This window comes from Pipra filicauda, unplaced genomic scaffold, assembly GCF_003945595.2.
Source record: "Pipra filicauda isolate LSUMZ 115617 unplaced genomic scaffold, ASM394559v2 scaffold570_size292671_pilon, whole genome shotgun sequence".
In the NCBI taxonomy this organism is placed as follows: Eukaryota; Metazoa; Chordata; class Aves; order Passeriformes; family Pipridae; genus Pipra; species Pipra filicauda.
Genome location: NW_024104721.1, coordinates 215,660 through 234,691, shown reverse-complemented (window position 1 = coordinate 234,691; position 19,032 = coordinate 215,660). Strand labels below are relative to the sequence as shown.

The following is a 19,032-nucleotide window of genomic DNA, read 5'->3' as shown; positions in this document are numbered from 1 at the left end:
TCCCTCGTGCCAGCTCTGTTGCTCATCAGACCCTCCCACAACCTCCCCCGACCCAGCTGAAAACTCTCCAGCTCCTTGTGCCCCTTCCTTTCCTGCTGAGCCTGGTCCCAGCAGGAATAGCATCCTGAAGATGAAGCCATCTAAGAAGCTGCAGAGCCCATCCCAGGTAAGGAGCAGGACCATGACACCCTAAGTGGGACCTCCCTCTTTCACCATCTGCTTTATCCACCTCTCCACTGGTGGTTTTATACCAGGAGAGCTCATTTATTTCGAGGTGAGGTGAAAAAGGATGGGGCTATAGGCTGAAGAAAGCGTATTTTCATCATAGAGGAGAGAGGGACTATTTTAATCCCAGGTGGAGGTTAAAGCTCCCTAATACAGAGACAAGTCTTTACCCCAAATCTTACTGAGCGCCACGGAAATCAAACATTCCTTCACATTTTTCCCCCGCTAAGTCTGCCAATTTCTGTGCTAATTATAATTCATCTCTCTGACTTCCACTAGAAGGTCTCAGAGCATTTTTCCAATATTACTGAATTAAACCAACATGGATCCAAGGAAAGGGCTGAGACCTGAGAGGAAGAGAAACTGGAAAGGCAAACACGGAGCGAGGCGGCAAAGCGGTGGGTCCTGGAGTTTCTCCTCTCCACTCTCAACATCATCCTTCTCCAGGGAACTGGAGGACAAAACCCACCAACCCTGTGATTTTTTTTTCCCCCTGTGCCCAGTATTCAGGAGAAGATGCTCCACCAAAAAATATGGGAAAGGTTCTGCTTATTTAAATAGATCCGTCGGGAAGGGACGGATTCACAGCTGTGTTCAACCCACAGCAGAGGCAGCTGTGGACTTGGGAATGGCAGCCCAGGTAAGCCATGGAGAAGTTGATCCTCCCTGGAATTCCAGGGCCATGGCTGTTAGGTATCATCACTCGTGGAAAAAGAGGGCTGATCCCATGTATGTAACATCATATATGTTGGGCATGAGGTTTTGGCATTTCCTACAAAATTAAAATGCCCTAAATAGTGACAGATGCCTCAAAAATGCTGGAAAAGGCACTGCCTTGAGTCCATGTGAGAACAGGAATTTCCTCTCTCCTTCATGAGGAAATAAGGAAAGGAGAGGGAAGGACAAGAAAGGAAGGGAAGGGAAGGTTTGGGAAGGTTTGGGAAGGTTTGGGAAAGGAAAGGAAAGGAAAGGAAAGGAAAGGAAAGGAAAGGAAAGGAAAGGAAAGGAAAGGAAAGGAAAGGAAAGGAAAGGAAAGGAAAAGGAAAGGAAAGGAAAGGAAAGGAAAGGAAAGGAAAGGAAAGGAAAGGAAAGGAAAGGAAAGGAAAGGAAAGGAAAGGAAAGGAAAGGAAAGGAAAGGAAAGGAAAGGAAAGGAAAGGGAATTATTAAGCACTAGATCTTTCAGAGACAATTATCATCCTCATATTCCTTACTTGCAAAGGGATTTTGGTGCTGGAATTACTTTCTGATCTTGGTCTAAATGTTCCCAATATTCAATTCAAAAAGAGGGAGAAAAAACCCCAACATTTTGTACAAATTCCCAGTAAAATTAATGGCACAAACCATACCTGACATTCGGAAAGGCATGAAGATGGTCTCGTTTGTGTCGGGATGGATGATGGCCTGTAATAATTTAGCACAAATTAATCATTTAGAAGTAAATAACTTAACCTGAAATACAAAGAGTGGCTCTTTCTTGGTTCTATAATGTCCCCAAAGGCCACCCACTGCTGTACCTTAACCCCAGCAGGGAAAAGGGGGGGGAAAAGGAAAACTATTTTCTGGCCCTGCCTGTTTTCAGCATCTCCACTGAGGTGCAGATCAATGTCCTGGCTGAACCTCTGCCACAGGAAAGATGGGAAAAGCCCTCGGTGTGGCAGAGGGATGGGCAGGGCTGTTGGTTCAGGAGGGGATGAGGATAAAAATCACTTTATTCTGAGGAACATCTTTCCCATCTGCAGATGTGGATTCAGTTTGAGAAACATCTCCTACACCTGTAGGTGTGGATTCAGCCTGAGGAACATCTCCCACATCTCCAGGTGTGGATTCAGTCTGAGGAACATCTCCCACACCTGCAGGTGTGGATTCAGTCCAAGGAATATCTTTCCCACCTGCAGGTCTGGATTTAGTCTGAGGAACATGTTCCCAATCAGTCTGAGGAACATGTTCCCCACCTGCAGGTCTGGATTCAGTCTGAGGAACATCTTCCACATCTCCAGGTGTGGATTCAGTCTGAGGAACATCTTCCCCATCACTTTGAGGAACATCTTCCCCAACTGCAGTTGTGGATTCAGTTTGAGTAACATCTCCCACATCTCCAGGTGTGGATTCAGTCTGAGGAACATCACCCACATCTCCAGGTGTTCTAGGAAGCCTGAAATGCTTCTCCAGGACGAGATGGGATAAAAACACACAGGTATGGCCCACTTTAGATGTCACCATAAGGGACATCCAAATAAAATCACACACAGGATTCAGATTTGCCAGATAATCTGACTTTTATGGATATCCACAGCTCCTCAGCCAACTGAGGTGGCTCTGGACAGCCCAAATTCCATGGAAATCCTAAATCTGGCTCATTTGACCCATTTTTTACCCCAATTTTCCAACGAGCCCAGGATGCTGCACTGGCATTAAATGGCTGGGGATGAAAAATCAATTCCCAAAGGATCCAGGACTGCAGAGGAGGAAGGCACAGCCATGAGCCTTCCCAAAGAACTGTCAAACTATTTTCAAAAGACTGGAGACAAGAAGTCTCTTGACTAGACAGGAAGGAGAAAATGAAGACATCAAAATATATAAATATATTTATAAAAAAAAAACCAACTCCGGCTCTTTGGTGGCAGAGTGTTCTCTGCATTTACATTTCCATGGCAAGGCAAAACAGCAACTGGCAAAGGGAATAACAGAGAAGAGGAAAAAGGGGAAAAGCTTGGGGAAAAGAGGGAAAAGCAGCAAGAGCTGAAAATAACAAGGAAATATTAAAAAAAGTGTATTACCTGTTTGATTTTTTGAGCTCCCCACAGCTAGAAAAATAAAAGAGAATATTAAATTAAAAAAAAAAAAAAAAAGTGTAGTTTTATCCCAAACCCCAAAGATTCACCTTTTAGCTGCTGGAGTAAATGAATGTGAGGGATTGGTACGAAACACTCATTTTCTGCATCCTTGCAGGATGTATTTAAAGATCCTTTACACGCCCCGAGCTCCTCGAATCTGCGTGGACAGTGAGACCAGCAAGGCAGAGACAACGTTTTATTTGTACTGAGTTATGTTGGTAAGAAAGAACAACAACAGCCAGACCTCACACTCTTGAGCTGAGCTTTACAAAATCGAAAATCCTCTGCCACACGTAGATCTCAAGGTAAATTTAGCACAGCCTCTCCTCGGATGAGCTTCCTGTGGAAATCGAGGCTTCCAGGGAACAAAGGTGGAGCAATCCCTGCGGGGATCTCTTCAAATAAAAGCTGGGTTTAGAATAAACAGAATAAGCAGCGCTAGTTTTCATATTTTTTTGCAGGGAAAACACACCGAAAAATGCTCGTGGAGAGGAAAAAAAAAAAAAATCTCATTTTAACTCTGCCTGTTGCTTCCTGACAGCGTCAAAATACTCAAATCCGGCTCAGATCACAGAGATTGATGAGCACTGAGGAAGAAACATGAGGTGCAGGTAGGGCTAATGAGGAGATCCACAACACCTAGAGATGCTCTGGAATACACATAAACCCACAGTTACTAAAGGCAGAGGGTTTTCCTCCAAGAATTACACCGAAATGCAAATTAAAACCTCCAGAATCAAATAAATGTTGATGTATACGATTCTAGACACGGACGAAAAGCCAGGGCTCAAAAATACCACAACAGACAATTCTAGAGATGGATGAAAAAACCAGAACTCCCATAAAATATCACACCAGATCATCAGTTTTGCTCTTAAAAACTGTTCTGTTCAGCTCAAGTCTGGCTTCATCTCCCCGGCACCGGCGGGTGTTCCACCTCTGTCTGACAACCGCCGTCTATTTTTGCTCTTCCCACAGGTACTTGGAGCTGCTAAAACCACCCTTTAACCTTCATTTATAGGAAAAAAACACAAAATCGCTGCGAGCCAGGAGCTGTTCCCTTGGCAAGGCACGTTTGCCAATCTTTTAACCACCCTCGTGGCTCTTTTACATCTTTCCAATTTGTCAACATCCTCTTGAGTCGAGGACGCCAGAAACCAGACAAATTATTCCAACAACAATTGTCCCGGAGCCAATCCAAGGGTAGGATAACCTGATGGGTTCTGCTCTTGCTGCTGATAAAGCTGAAGATGGTGATGGCTCTTTTTGGCTCGGGGAGCTCACGATTACCCACCAAAATCCCGACCCAAGCGCCCGGGTTTATATTCCGCAATAGACGCCCACGCTCCAGGTCTCATCGTTTTTAGGGGATTAATTAAGCCCCATTCTTCACCTGAGGTTTAGTGCCTTCCCCAAATATAAATCCACGGAAATACTGTTGGAATAAAGTAATTAACGCATTACAAACAGCATAATTGCTCTATTACAAATGGCATAATTTGACCCACTGATAGCAGCCACCCCAATGTTTCACTCCAAATTCATCTCACACCCCAGAACTGAAGCTCTGCGATGAACTCCATCATGATCAACGAGTTACTGGAATATCTAAGGGTCGCATATCCACAGGCTTTTTCCTGAGGAAAAATTCCCTTTTTAAAGAAAACCATCATTCCCCATTTTTCAGTCGGAAAGCAGAGGTTGGAAGGACATGAAGAGACACAGAGACAAGATGGATCCAACCCTCACCGATCCGAAAATCCCAGGGGTGGGGGGCTGCACACCCAGACAGCTACCAGGGCTTTTCTGCACCTGCCTGAGAACTTCCATGGGGTGAAGGTGGAACTTCTGGAGGTGCAGGTGAATTCCCAGTGGCTGCCCAGAACTCGCCTCTCCTCAACGTGCAACGAAACCACGGGATTTTCCTCTCCAACAGCAAGCACTGACACAAGCAAAAAGGAAGAGGGATGGTTTCCCAGCCAGCTCCAGGGCTTTTTTGGTCAAATTATCTAATTTCATTAATTGATCCCAATATTTATGCCTTTTCCCACTGCAGTGCAAATATTGTTAGAACACGCGATTTCATTACTTCTCAGAAAGAGACTTTACAAGATGCACCTGATGAGTCACCTAAAGATTCTGCCAGCTCATTTTCACTTTTTTTTTCTCCTCTAATTCATTTTCTGTCTGCAGCATTTTTCAGTAGCTCCAGTTCCCTGACGAGTCTTGCCAGCCAGGGGGGCTCGTTGCTGAAGCGAGTCTCTATTTTTGCCCAGGGATTTCATTCACGCTCTCTCCGGCCATCTTGGAGAGGCAGCCAGATTTTGATCTCATTTACACCAGTGTGAAAGCAGAGAATCCTCACTGGAGCACATGGAAAGCCTCCAGATTCGTGCTCAGTTTGCCTTAGATTAAGTCTCTCATTGCTAAATATAATCAGGCTGGACTGGGAGGGTCTCCTGCAATCATTATTCTCCTTTGATGGCTCAAAATGGTAGATTTGAGGGTTTTACCACCAGTCCTAGATGGGATTACACCAAAGAAGTCCAGAGGACAAGGAGCAGAAGGGTTGGAGCACCATTAACATATTCCATCACTCATCCCACCATCCCAAGCAGCCAGTAATGGACGAGCCTCTGACCTGTGGCCATTGGAATCTTCCACCAGGACAGATCAAGCTCTGATTTTGATCTCATTTACACCAGTGTGAAAGCAGGGAATCCTCACTGGAGCACATGGAAAGCCTCCAGATTCGTGCTCAGTTTGCCTTAGATTAAGTCTCTCATTGCTAAATATAATCAGGCTGGACTGGGAGGGTCTCCTGCAATCATTATTCTCCTTTGATGGCTCAAAATGGTAGATTTGAGGGTTTTACCACCAGTCCTAGATGGGATTACACCAAAGAAGTCCAGAGGACAAGGAGCAGAAGGGTTGGAGCACCATTAACATATTCCATCACTCATCCCACCATCCCAAGCAGCCAGCAATGGACGAGCCTCTGACCTGTGGCCATTGGAATCTTCCACCAGGACAGATCAAGCTCTGATTTTGATCTCATTTACACCAGTGTGAAAGCAGGGAATCCTCACTGGAGCACATGGAAAGCCTCCAGATTCGTGCTCAGTTTGCCTTAGATTAAGTCTCTCATTGCTAAATATAATCAGGCTGGACTGGGAGGGTCTCCTGCAATCATTATTCTCCTTTGATGGCTCAAAATGGTAGATTTGAGGGTTTTACCACCAGTCCTAGATGGGATTACACCAAAGAAGTCCAGAGGACAAGGAGCAGAAGGGTTGGAGCACCATTAACATATTCCATCACTCATCCCACCATCCCAAGCAGCCAGTAATGGACGAGCCTCTGACCTGTGGCCATTGGAATCTTCCACCAGGACAGATCAAGCTCTGATTTTGATCTCATTTACACCAGTGTGAAAGCAGGGAATCCTCACTGGAGCACATGGAAAGCCTCCAGATTCGTGCTCAGTTTGCCTTAGATTAAGTCTCTCATTGCTAAATATAATCAGGCTGGACTGGGAGGGTCTCCTGCAATCATTATTCTCCTTTGATGGCTCAAAATGGTTGATTTGAGGGGTTTACCATCAGTCCTAGATGGGATTACACCAAAGAAGTCCAGAGGACAAGGAGCAGAAGGGTTGGAGCACCATTAACATATTCCATTACCCATCCCACCATCCCAAGCAGCCAGCAATGGACAAGCATCTCTAACCTGTGGTCATTGGAATCTTCCACCAGGACAGACCAGGCTCTGCTTCACAGAGATGTCCTTCATGGACAGGGAGGAATCAGCTCCAGGACTATTCACAAGCGGTCTCAGAACCAGCATTTCAGGACTCCTGGATGAGATTTCCATCCATCCTTCCCAGGATTCTTTTTCTGCTACAGTTTTTTGAGGAAGAGACACTCCCAACCTTGTCCACCACCTACAGCAGAGCTTTAAACCCCCTGAGCTCTGGGGTCTCAGCACAGGGAGGACGTGGAGCTGCTGGAGAGAGTCCAGAGGAGGCACCAAGATGATCAGAGGGATGGGGCACCTCTGCTGTGAGGAAAGGCTGGGAGAATTGGGATTGTTCAGCCTGGAGAAGAGAAGGCTTTGAGGTGACCTAACTGTGACCTTCAGTGCCTGAAGGAGCCAACAAGAAAGGTGGAGAAGGCCCTTTTCCAAGAGCAGTGACAGGACAAAGGATAATGGGATTCAAGCTGAAAGAGGGGAGGTTTTAGGTGGGATATGAAATTTTCCTGCATTTAATAGGAGGGAGGTTCATCTCTCAAGGAGAACTGGTACCCTCTGTACTGCTTTTATAGTGACAGGTGTCAACTCATAGATTTGGGCTGGATGGATTCTTTAAATAACACTCCATTTTTATTTTTTTTTTTGGAAAATTATCTCTAAGCTACGATTCTGCTGCTAAATAAAGGAATGCTAATGAATGTCCTGACAACCAAAGATCATTTCTATTCCCCAAGATTTATTCCAGCCTCCATCTCCTCATCACGGCCTTGGTTCTCTTCAGACTGTGGTGGTCTTTGATATCCTTCCTTAAACATTATAAGCATGTGATGTTTTTGTATAACTGAGTTCAGAGAATCATGGAATGGCCCGGACTGGACCTTAAAAATCACCTCATTCCAACCCCCTGCCATGGGCAGGGACACCTTCCACTAAACCAGGTTGTTCAAAGCCCAGTTACTCAAAGGCTGGTGGTTGTTTCACCACCCTCATTGTAAAATTTATTCCTTAATTCTAACTTTAATCAACCCTCCTTCGGTTTAAAACCATCAGCCCTTGTCCTGTCATTTAAGAAATGATCTTAAACCCATGGGTCTGTGCTCTGGACATGCCACACCAGGAATAATTCTATGGAGAAAAGCCCTTATTGACAAAACATACATTAAACACACATAATGACAAGGCACAGTTATAGTCAAAGAACTAATTAGGTAGATGAGCTCAATGTGTAAGAGGAAACACAGTGGTTTAAGCCCTGCAAAGTTAGTCCTGCTTAGTCAGGCCTACCTGTGTTAGACTCTGCACCATCACACTCAAACCAACTTATTCCCTCAGCAAGGACAAGACCAAAGAGGAAATAATTGGAAGAATGAGCATTTTTAGTTAATTTATCTCAACTGTCCAGCCCAGTGGACACATGGTTCCATCTCAATATCTGCTGATCCCCCTTCCTGCTCCATCAGGGATGTTCTTCCACGAGACCCCTCCCTGCACCCACCAGATCTTGATTTTAATAAGGTAACAGCCCGGAGTTTGCACCCCTGTGAGAAACTGCCAGGAGTTTCACACTCTGGGAGTTGTGAGGTTTATTAAAGCAAAGCTCAGCTTATCTATCCCACACTGAATTCCAAATATTGGGTGTTGGGAGCGGAATGTGTGATGCAGCAAAGCTCGTTCTGAGGAAGAGCAAACTGCTGTCACGTGTGTGGCCCTTGGGAGGGACAGCCTCCAAATCCAGGTGTGCCTTCCCAGTAACCCAAATTGTTTAAATGACATGAAAACAGAGGGAAGAGAGAAAAAAAAAAATTTTAAAAAAATAAACCCTTCCTCAAAAGGAACAACTTACTGTGCTTGGGAAGCTCACGGAGGAACACATCAGGGGGATCTGGGATCACAAGTGATAATGATGGCTCTGAACAAGTTCTAACTCCATTCTGGGTCCCTTAATTGGGAGTGAAATGGCCAGAGTAGGACACCAGGGGTGGGACTCATCCTCTCTAACACGCACCTACAACAAATTAAATACCTCCTGCAGCAAATTCTCCGGATTCACTGCACTTTGTCCAGGGATGTGGTGGAATCAGCATCCCTGAAGGGATTTAAAAGCCATGTGGATGTGACACTTGGGGACATGGGTTAGTGGTAGCCTTGGCAGTGCTGGTTGGATTCAATCCTGTGCCAGGGCCTCACCACCCTCACAGGGAAGAACTTCTTCCCAATATCCCATCTAACCCTGCCCTCTGGCAGCGGGAAGCCGTTCCCCCTTGTCCTGGCACTCCAGGCCCTTGCAAATAGTCTCCCAGGTTTCATTGGGTACTGGGAGGGTTATAAGGTTAAACACACTGGAAAATTCACATGGCCCCTTTTGCTGGTTGTCCCATGGGACATTCCCATTTGAAACTGCTCCTCGTGGCCTTTTTGGCAAGAAGGTGGAGCCTGCAGGAAACACTGACAGGGAAGAACATCCATCCATGGCCTCACCCCTCAAGCCCCACTTGCTGCAATAGGGGGATCATCCCAGACAAGGTGCTTCTCACTGATATAATTCCACCTTTATTTCACTCTGCTTCTGAGACTTTTTAGTTGTTTTTGAGTTTACAGGGTCATGGATTGAGACCTCCCAAGCTCCCACTGCACTGAGCCTTCCAACACATCATCACCTCTTCCAGCACCACAAGGCCAGGCTGGACAGGGCTTGGAGCAACCTGGTCTAGTGGAAGGTGTCCCTTTGTTTTGAAAATAGATGGTCTTTAAGATCCCTTCCAACCCCAAACCATTCCATTATTCCACGATTTTCCCCTGCTGCCTTCCTACTTATCCAAGGCATTTACGGCGGTCGGTCCTCTCCAGGCATCACCTCTCAGCAGGTGACACGAAGGCAAATAAATATCTCTTTATTTTTAGTCTTTCACTAAAATGAAACACCACTTGCCAGCTGGAGGCAGTTTTGGTGCAGCCTGACAGAGCCACCACACGTTCTGCTTCGCTCCCCACCCGTGGTTTTCTCCCCCAGCAGTGCGATCGCTCCCGCTTCGTGTGGCTTTCTCCCACTTCTCTCCAGCTCCAGTCCCAAAATCCCACTTCTTGGAAAGTGATATTTAACGCAGAGACAAACAAGCTCCAGCCAAAGCATTCAGGGAGGGCTGGAGGCTTTTAGCAAGATCTATAATGGTGGAATCCCAGAGCTTTTGGGTCCACATTTAATGTCACCTGAAGGCCTGTAAACCCGGCTGAGGTGCCCAACTCCACCTGCTAATAGATATGGAATCTGCTGCCTGGCTTTCCTAACAAATATGGAAAACAAGGTAACAAAAACCACTGTCTGCACTTGCTCCTCAGCAGGAAATCTCACCATTGGAGCTTTTCCAACCCTGCTCCTAAAATCCTCATGTTAAGAAGGTTTTAGCTCTAAGGAGATAAAGCTCAAGTGATTCCACACAAGGGATAAATCCTAAAGGGTATCTGTACATTTTCTGCTCTCACCTGGCAGGGAAATAAGTCAGCAGAAGAGGCTCCAGAAGCCTCTTCTTGGATGCCACTGGAGAATTCTTTTGCTGTCTTAAGCATCAGTGAGTCATAGAATAGAATCATGGAATCTTGGAATTGTTTAGGTTGCAAAAAGCCCCTAAAGATCATTGAGTCCAACCATCAACCCAGCACTGCCAAGGCCACCACTGACCCATGTCCCCAAGTGCCACATCCACACAGCTTTGAAATCCCTCCAGGGATGGGGACTCCACCACTGCCCTGGGCAGCTGTGCCAGGGCTGGACAGCCTTTTCCAGGAAGGAATTTTCCCCGATATCCAGCCTAAACCTCCCCTGGCACAGCTTGAGGTCATTTCATCTCCTCCTGTTCCTTGTTCCCTGGGAGCAGAGCCCGACCCCCCCCAGCTCCCCCCTCCTGTCAGGGAGTTGCAGAGCCAGAAGGTCCCCCCTGAGCCTCCTTTTCTCCAGGCTGAGCCCCCCCAACTCCCTCAGCTGCTCCAGGTGAGGGAGACCAGACCCTTCTCCAGCTCCATTCCTTTCCCTGGACACGCTCCAGCCTCTCAATGTCCTTCTTGGAGTGAGGGTCCCAGAGCTGCCCCCAGGGCTGGAGGTGCCTCAGCAGTGCCAGCACAGGGAATGGGCACTGCCCTGGGGCTGCTGAGTCCCAGCTCCTGCCCATGTGCAGATCCATAAAACCTTTGGACAAATCCACACGTTGAAGAGCATTGGCTGAGTCACCTCCCTGTGCCTTGATGTTGGGAACCACATCGGAATTCACGAGCAATTCCAGCGCAACACACGGATTTACACAGATCCAAACCAAGTGTAGGTGGAACCAGAATCAAGTCCTGACTGACAAAATAAGCCAGCACTGAAAGAACACTGTGCAGCCTCACAGCACTCAATAAACATTAAATAATTAATCCTCCCAGCATCCTACTGGAAAGACTTCAGCAGAATAAGAGCCACTCACTGAAAACCATCACTTGCACCAGGGTTGGGGAAGGATTTAGATTGGTATCTATGTTGGTACCATTGGTATCACTGGTTAATGATACCATCATTAAATCATTTGGGTTGGAAGGGACCTTTAAAGGCCATCTGGTCCAACACCCCTGCTTGGGAAGCCAGGCTTGCTAATCCAGCTGGGTTGCTCCAGATCAGATTGGTTTCATCTCATCTCATTTTAGCCACAGGAAGCTCGCAAATCTAATCTGATTTGTAATCTAGACGTGACTTTAGATCAACTCCTTTAATCCTGAAATGCTGAGCTGAAACAAAGCCAGTTTGTAACTGAGTAAGAGCATCAGGAGCAGCACCCAGTGATTCAGAGTGGGTTCTTTGAGGTGCATTAACCTACAGCTCCCTATGGACCTTTTGTCCTCTGATGGTCTGAAACGATGCCTAAAATGTCCAACTCGGTGCCACAGGGAATATTTAGATTGCAGAAGACAGAAAGTCCAAGTTCAGCCCTTGGAGCAGCAAACTGGCACTTTCTTGCCAAGAAAAGGGAGCAGCAGGACAAGCGATATATCTACGTTTCATCAGATCCTGCAAGAGACCAGAGGGGAAAAAAATTACAGTTTACTGCAAATGGGCCTCTTCGCTCTTCATCAACACTGTTAAGAAAAGCCATTATTCCCCAAAAGGGTTCCTGTTTAGTCTCTGATAGATTCATTGTTCTCTGCTGTGTCTGGGACGGCGTGAGCGGTTCTTCCCGCTGCTAACATGATTGAGGGAAGAACACAGCAATAAATATATGCCCATTAGGCTGCTGAGCCTCTTTTCACTTCACTGATACTAATGGGGAAGAAATGAAACAGTTTCAAAACAGCAAGTTGCCAAAACTGCATTTGGAAAGGCTGAAGAGTGAGAAGTCACAACTGACACACCACGGTTCGTGCTCCGCCAACGCTCGCGGGAAGGGGCTGGCTGGAGAATAGCAAATGTCTGTCTCCAAGGGACAGGTTCAAAAAGCTGCATTTTTCATTCAGCTCGGGGTTATTTTTAATTTTTTTGGTTCTTTTTTTTTTCCCCCCTCCAACCGCCCCCTGATGCTGAGGGGTGAAGCTTTGAGGGTGGAGCCAAGGGTACAAAATCAGAGTTCTCTCGCTGAGACCTTGTTTCCTAACAAATAGATGTTTGTGCACCTTAACGTGATGTACAAGTAAACACACAGTCAAATGAACAGGCAGAATTCCAACAGTAAATCTAGGGAGCTGGGTTGGACTAGATGACCTCCTGAGGTACTCTCCAGCCTGAACCAGCCTATGATCCTACAGCAAAGAGGAAGATGCACCAAAAATCTCAAACTCTGGTGTCTCAGGGCTACAGATCCACAAAAGACCCACAGCTCAAGATGTTCGTTCTTGGTTTTATGATCCCTGGATTAATTTCCTACCTCCACCACAGGTTTATCTCACCTTGAGCAGCTCGAGCTGGTTGTTTATGGCACCACAGCCCCACCACCCCTCCTGATCCGAGGTGTGCATCCCATCCCTCACGCTGCACAAGACAACACGGAGCAGAGCGAAAAATACAGGGAGTCAAAGGCATAAAACGAAGCACTTTGGGAGTGGGGGAAGGGAGCTTTAGTTTTTATTAAGATCAGCTCCCTGAACCAACCAGCTGTGCCAGTGCAAGGCAGCAGGGAGGTGGGAACACATGGCCGGGAGCAGAGACATGGCACTGCTGCCTCAGAGCTGCCATGGCATCGCACCTTCCCTGCAATATTCTGGGCACAGATCAAATTTGTGCCAGTTCACATCTGAAATCCAGGCAAAGATAAATTTAATAAGGCAGCACCTCCACTGTGGGGGGCACCTTTAAGTGATCTCCACGAGACTCGGGCTGTTGTACGTCCAAGGGTGGCTTTGAGTGAATGACACAAGTTTATAAATCTCTTCTTGGTATTAAAAAAATAAAAAAAACCTTGCAGGGAAAAAGCATCACTCACCCTGGAGAGTCCTCATTCAAGGCACATTCCTGCTATTCTGTGGCTCTTTACCTCTCTCTGCTGGCAGGACCACAGGGAGAAGCTGGGGGTGCCAACCTGAGATCGGGACCAAGGGGACAGAGGGATGGTAGAAGAGGATGATGAACCTTCATCACTGTATTTCTTAGACTATATCCTACTTCTTGTTTAGACAGTGAATTTTTAGGACAGAGTGGTATGAACCTACAAATGGAGCCAATCAGGGCTCTGATCCCAACTCCCATCAGCCTGAAGCATTCCAAATATTGAATATTTGGAGCCCTGTCAGGCTGATGAGCAGTGATATTAAGCAGTGATACCAAGCTGAGAGCTCAGCAGCTATTTCCACCCCAATTTCAAAGCCCCAAATGACTCAGCCCACAAAGGACACGTTTTGCTGGGCACGTCAGGAATGCAGTTCCAGCGTGGAATGACTGCAGGGAATTCCAGCTGAGAAAAACAAACTATAAGGTGTTTTTGGGGAAGAACTGATAGGCAAACCTGAAGTTCCTCATGAAATATCCCTCACTGCAATCCTTCCGAGGCAGATCTTTGGTGCCTAAACACGGACAGCCTTGAAAAGGGTTTTTCTGCCGTGCACATTCCTGGAGCACAGAAATCCTCCAGAAAAAGCAGCTGTGTCCTAACCAGGGAATGATTTCCATCCCTCTGGAGCCGATAGCCGCCGAGTGCTGCTTCCCTCAACTTTTCCCACTGCTGACATGCCAGCATCAATCTGTTCCTCCAATCTGTGCTGGTCTGTTGGACAGGTTGGGAAAGGGACTCGCGCACACAGAGGACACAGATGCAATCCTACAAATTAGGCAAAGAAGCCCGAGGATAAAGGACAAAAGCCACATCATTATGCCCTGCAGTTGGTACAGCCTTTTGGTTTGAGGCTAAACCCCAGCACTAACATTCCCAAAACAGGGAAAACGTCCATGCTTAAGCAAGCTGGCTCTTCCTCCTTGTTTGTCAGGCTGGTATTTTACAGCCCTTGTTTTTCAGAGGAGAAACGATTCCCCCCCGACCGGAACCTTTTTACTCCAGCGGAGATTCCCTCCAGGAGGCAGTCTGGGGAATTGCCTGCCCTGTTTGGAATTGGATATGTTACAGTCTATACCTTCTGCTGCAAATTGGCTCCCAGTGCACTCGTGTGTGTCATTCTCACCTACCCACTCGCCGATCGCAGCAGCCACCGGAGCTCCGCGCGCGGGGACGGATCCCGGATCCCGCCAACCCCGGGAGCCAACCATGGAACCACCAGTACCAATGGCTCCAGCACTGGGACTCCTACCACACCTCCCTCTCCTGAGGTGGGCTGTGAGGAATGCTGGCTAAACAAAAAAGTTGGTTAAGTACAGTGAGATCACTTAAAGGAGCAACTTGGGATAGCGGGAGGTGTCCCTGCCTGTGGAAGGGGGGTGGAACTGGGTGGTCTTGAAGGTCTTTTCAAACCCAAACCATTCTGTGGTTCTGTGGTTAAACAAGGAGCACAAAGTGCAAAGAATCTACGAAGGAATTCTTCTAGAAGGGCAATAACATGTTGATGCTCCGAGGGCTGGAGCCCCTCTGCTCTGGAGCCAGGCTGGGAGAGCTGGGGGGGTTCCCCTGGAGAAGAGAAGGCTCCAAGGAGAGCTGAGAGCCCCTGGCAGGGCCTAAAGGGGCTCCAGGAGAGCTGGAGAGGGACTGGGGACAAGGCATGGAGGGACAGGACACAGGGAATGGCTTCCCAGTGCCAGAGGGCAGGGTTAGATGGGATATTGGGAAGCAATTCTTGGCTGTGAGGGTGGGGAGGCCCTGTCCCAGGTTGGGCAGAGAAGCTGTGGCTGCCCCTGGATCCCTGGAAGTGTCCAAGGCCACATTGGACAGGGCTTGGAGCAACCTGGTCTAGTGGAAGGTGTCCCTGCCCATGGCAGGGGGTGGAACTGGATGATCTTTAAGGTCCCTCCCAACCCTTTCCAAACCATTCTTCGATTCCATGAATACAACACCTACAGGAAAAGATGGCACACAAACAACAACAGAACCAGTTTCTCCCATCAACATGAATCCTACACATTTCCTTTTCCCCCCCCTCCACTTCTAAGGATCCTACTGTTTTCCAGCTTCCCCTGGGACAGGGAGATGAAAGGGGATACAGGCCATCAGATGACACACCAGCCCTTTGAATTACTTACCCTCTCCACTGATGGACACGGTCACCAAACAGAATCAAGGCACAAGAAGTTCACTAAACCCACCACTTCTCTTGGTGTTTTCACAGCATAGATTTGTACTTCTAAACCATGATAAGAAACAGCTGTTTCCTCCATCAAACCCTTCTGGATCTGTGGAGTCCAATCACCTGACACTGAGCCACCCAAAATCCCCCACCAGGAGACCAAACCTTCCCAAGGTTTTCGGGGGTTTCTCCTCCAAGCTCTCCTCTAATCCTTTTAAAATACTTAACCCACACAACCAAGGGAACAGAAAAAACACCCCAAATAGTTGCATTACCGAGAATATCTTTTTGTTTTGAGAAAAAAATACGAATTCATGAGCCTGTCAGAGAGGGGGATCAACAACAGTGTGGGGTATTTCCCCTACACAGAATACTTTGAGTTGGTGGGGTTTTAAAAAGTGGAATGTGAACCACTCAAATTCGTATTAAACAAAAAACAAGTCTGGCTGTTAAATATTTAAATAAAAAAAACAAGCTAAGCTGAAGAAGTGGCAACTGGAGAGGGTTTTCTTGCTCTGAATAAATCCTGATCGAGCAGCTACTTCTCCTCTGTTTTGCTGACTAAATAATTGATACAGCAGTGATCAAAATCATGTTTTTAAAACATCTTTCTAATGTAGGGATAAACCCTCAATGAGGTGCTCTCAGCAGTCCAGCAGTTATTGACAGCCAAGGGATCAATTCTTCATTTTTGCTAATGACGTCCAAGAAATGGGATTTTACCACCTTGAGTTAATGGTCGTTTTCCTGAGCAGCAAAATCACCCCGAGAGCAAAACCAAGAATTATTGGATGAGTGTGAGAGACCTGAAAGGGGCAGAGCTGTAGGTGTTGGAAGTGTTGGTGTCTGGGAATCATCTCGGAGAGAGCAGCGTTGATTCTGGAAACCGCTCATGGGGAGCTGGTAAAAGTACAGTTACGACTCTTCGGAGCTTTTTTCTTTAATGATCATGTCTCTTCAGAGGTTTTTTTTTTTGGTTTTTTTTTTTTTTTTTTTTTGCTTTAGATAGCCCCTAACTGTTCCATCTCGGCTCATTTTGAAAAATCTGCCTGGGAAAACGCAGAAGAGAAAAAGCCTCGTTCCACGAGAGCCCTGTCAAGGAGACGCGCGTGGAGGAGACGCTTGACGTGACATAGCTTTAGGCTCTCCTGTTTTCCATTTTTTTCACGTGGTGAAACCATTTCAGCGAGCGACAGAGCTGCCGCGAGGCTCCCAGCTACTGCCTGCCTGCCATCCTTCCCGAGAACCACGGATTTCTGAATGAGGAGGGGGGGGAAAGGAAAAAAAAAAAAGGAGGAATTCGAGCACTGTCAAACGCGCCGCTCCACCAAAGTGGATCCGTCGGGAGATTAGCGAAACGCTCTGTCAAAACAACCTGTCTCCTCGATCTCAAAGCTGATATTTGAAGGGGGGAAGGGGGAAAGCGCTGGGTTCTTAGAGAACTAATGCTTTAAAACTCTGCCCAAACCGTTATTTTTAAAGTCTTGGTTTTCGGTGGTCGTGATTTTCGTTCCGATTGTGAAATGGGAGACCACTCAGGCATCTCTTCTCTGCACGTGTTGTATCCAAGCCATGCCTGAAGAGCCTGTTTTAAAGGGCAGCAATTGCATTTTTCGGGGGGGGGTTTGAGCAACTAAACCCAAATCAGCTCTTAAACCAAGAAGATAAAGCCTAGTTCTGCTCTCTTGAGCATCATTGAAGTTCTGCTCAGCCTTTCTGATGAGTACTAACAGCAATTTCTCCTCTCTCAGATACAAAACACAAGATGAGCCAAGTCACTGCTCCATCTTACACTTCTTGCCCACGGTGAGCACAAAGGGATTAGCTCTGATCACAGTCAAAGAGGGGGGGAAAAAAACCCTCAAATCAATCAAAAACCAAATCACCACTCATCTGCTCTCTCCTGCCTGCCTGTGGCAACACATCAGTGCATCAGAGGAGTGTGTGACACTCAGCCATCAGCTACATAAAACATCAGATGGTTCAGTCCTTTATTCCAACATTAGCCCATGCACCTCCCCAGAGCTGCATCACATCCCTTTCCCACATTAGGACCAGAACAACTGCAAATTGTTAATGCCTCGTAGCCAGAGTTCCACCCTGCAGGTAGTGGTGCACAGAAAAGGCATAAATATGGTAAAACTTAGCTTGAGGAAAGCAAAAACCTGTTCTGCAGGTGTCCTTTGGTTCAAATTTCACCTTCACCCAGGTGGAACACACAGGAGCCAACAGCATTTGATGATTTTATCCATCTTCACTGGGCAGGCTCCTGGGAGCTGGGCTGCAGTAACACTTCTCCACACCTCCAATAACAGGGACAGTTTTGGGTCCCTCACAACAAGAAGGACATGGAGGGGCTGGAGCGTGTTCAGGGAAGGGAACGGAGCTGGGAAGGGGCTGGAGCAGCAGGAGCAGCTGAGGGAGCTGGGGGGGCTCAGCCTGGAGAAAGGGAGGCTCAGGGGGGACCTTCTGGCTCTGCAACTCCCTGACAGGAGCAGGGAGCCATGGGGAGGTTGGGTTCTGATTGTCACCTGCTTCCAGGTCCCTTCCATCTTCACCCTCTTTAGAGTGGTTGTGGTACCCCAGGCAAAAATTCAGCTTTGATGGGATCTACCCACAGAATCACGGAATGGTTTGTTGTGGAAGGGAACTTCAAAGCCCATCCAGTCCCACCCCCTGCCATGGGCAGGGACACCTTCCACTAGCCCAGGTTGCTCCAGCCACTTCCAGGGATCCAGGGGCAGCCACAGCTTCTCTGGCCAACCTGTGCCAGGGCCTCCCCACCCTCACAGGGAAGAATTTCTTCCCACTATCCCATTTAAATCTACCCTCTTCAGCTTAAAACTGAGTCAAGATGTTACTACAAACCCCGTTATTTTTTACACTGATGTGCTGCCATTTCTCTAGGAAAGGCATTTCTGCCATCATTTCCTCTCTCCTCCTCTGCCCCACACCTTCGTTTCACACTCAGAGCCCTCCAGCTTGCACAGGTTTCCCCTCCTGCAAATGATGTCATGGCTGAGTCAAACAAAACCCACAGTGCTTTTCCTTGCTCTCTCCCCCTGCAGTTCTGAATGAACTCTGGGAATAGCCTGGGTTTGTCACCGTGCAAAATGTAGGTCAAAAGTCTGCGTGGTTTGCACAAGGGATGACTTGGGTGTCATCTGCCTGGAGGCAGATGGGAACTGAGTCATCTGCTGCTGCATCACTCTCTGCTTTTCTCCTTTCCCAACCCCGGGTTCTCTTTCCTTACCATCAGGTTGTGGTTGAAGGAGTGCAGTGACACCAAAACACCAGGAGGGCAATGCCTTGTGACATGCAGGGAGGGGATATTTCCCATTTCTTTTCTTTTGTGCCTCTTTCCCAAGACAGCTCCCACCACGCCAGTTGCCACTTTTTAAAGACAACACAAATTTGAGTTTTCTTCATTTACCTGCTGTCTTTCACAGGGAGAAATTATCACTTGGGAACAGGAAATAAAAATATAAAAGAGGTTATTTGACCGACAGGAAGAAGAGTTCTCCACCATTTCCACCG

At 47.3% G+C, this 19,032-nt stretch overlaps 1 protein-coding gene across 1 annotated transcript in view; it reads right to left on the bottom strand.

The window, feature by feature from the left end:
• SFXN5 (sideroflexin 5) overlaps nucleotides 1–19,032 on the bottom strand; it is a 99,669-nt gene that overhangs the window by 57,931 nt on the left and 22,706 nt on the right. The window contains exons 4-5 of the mRNA XM_027715610.2: nucleotides 3,004–3,030; nucleotides 1,573–1,627 (exon numbers count right to left, since the gene is read on the bottom strand). Coding sequence (XP_027571411.1) covers nucleotides 1,573–1,627; nucleotides 3,004–3,030 — 82 coding nt within the window. The remainder of the gene's footprint in view (nucleotides 1–1,572; nucleotides 1,628–3,003; nucleotides 3,031–19,032) is intronic.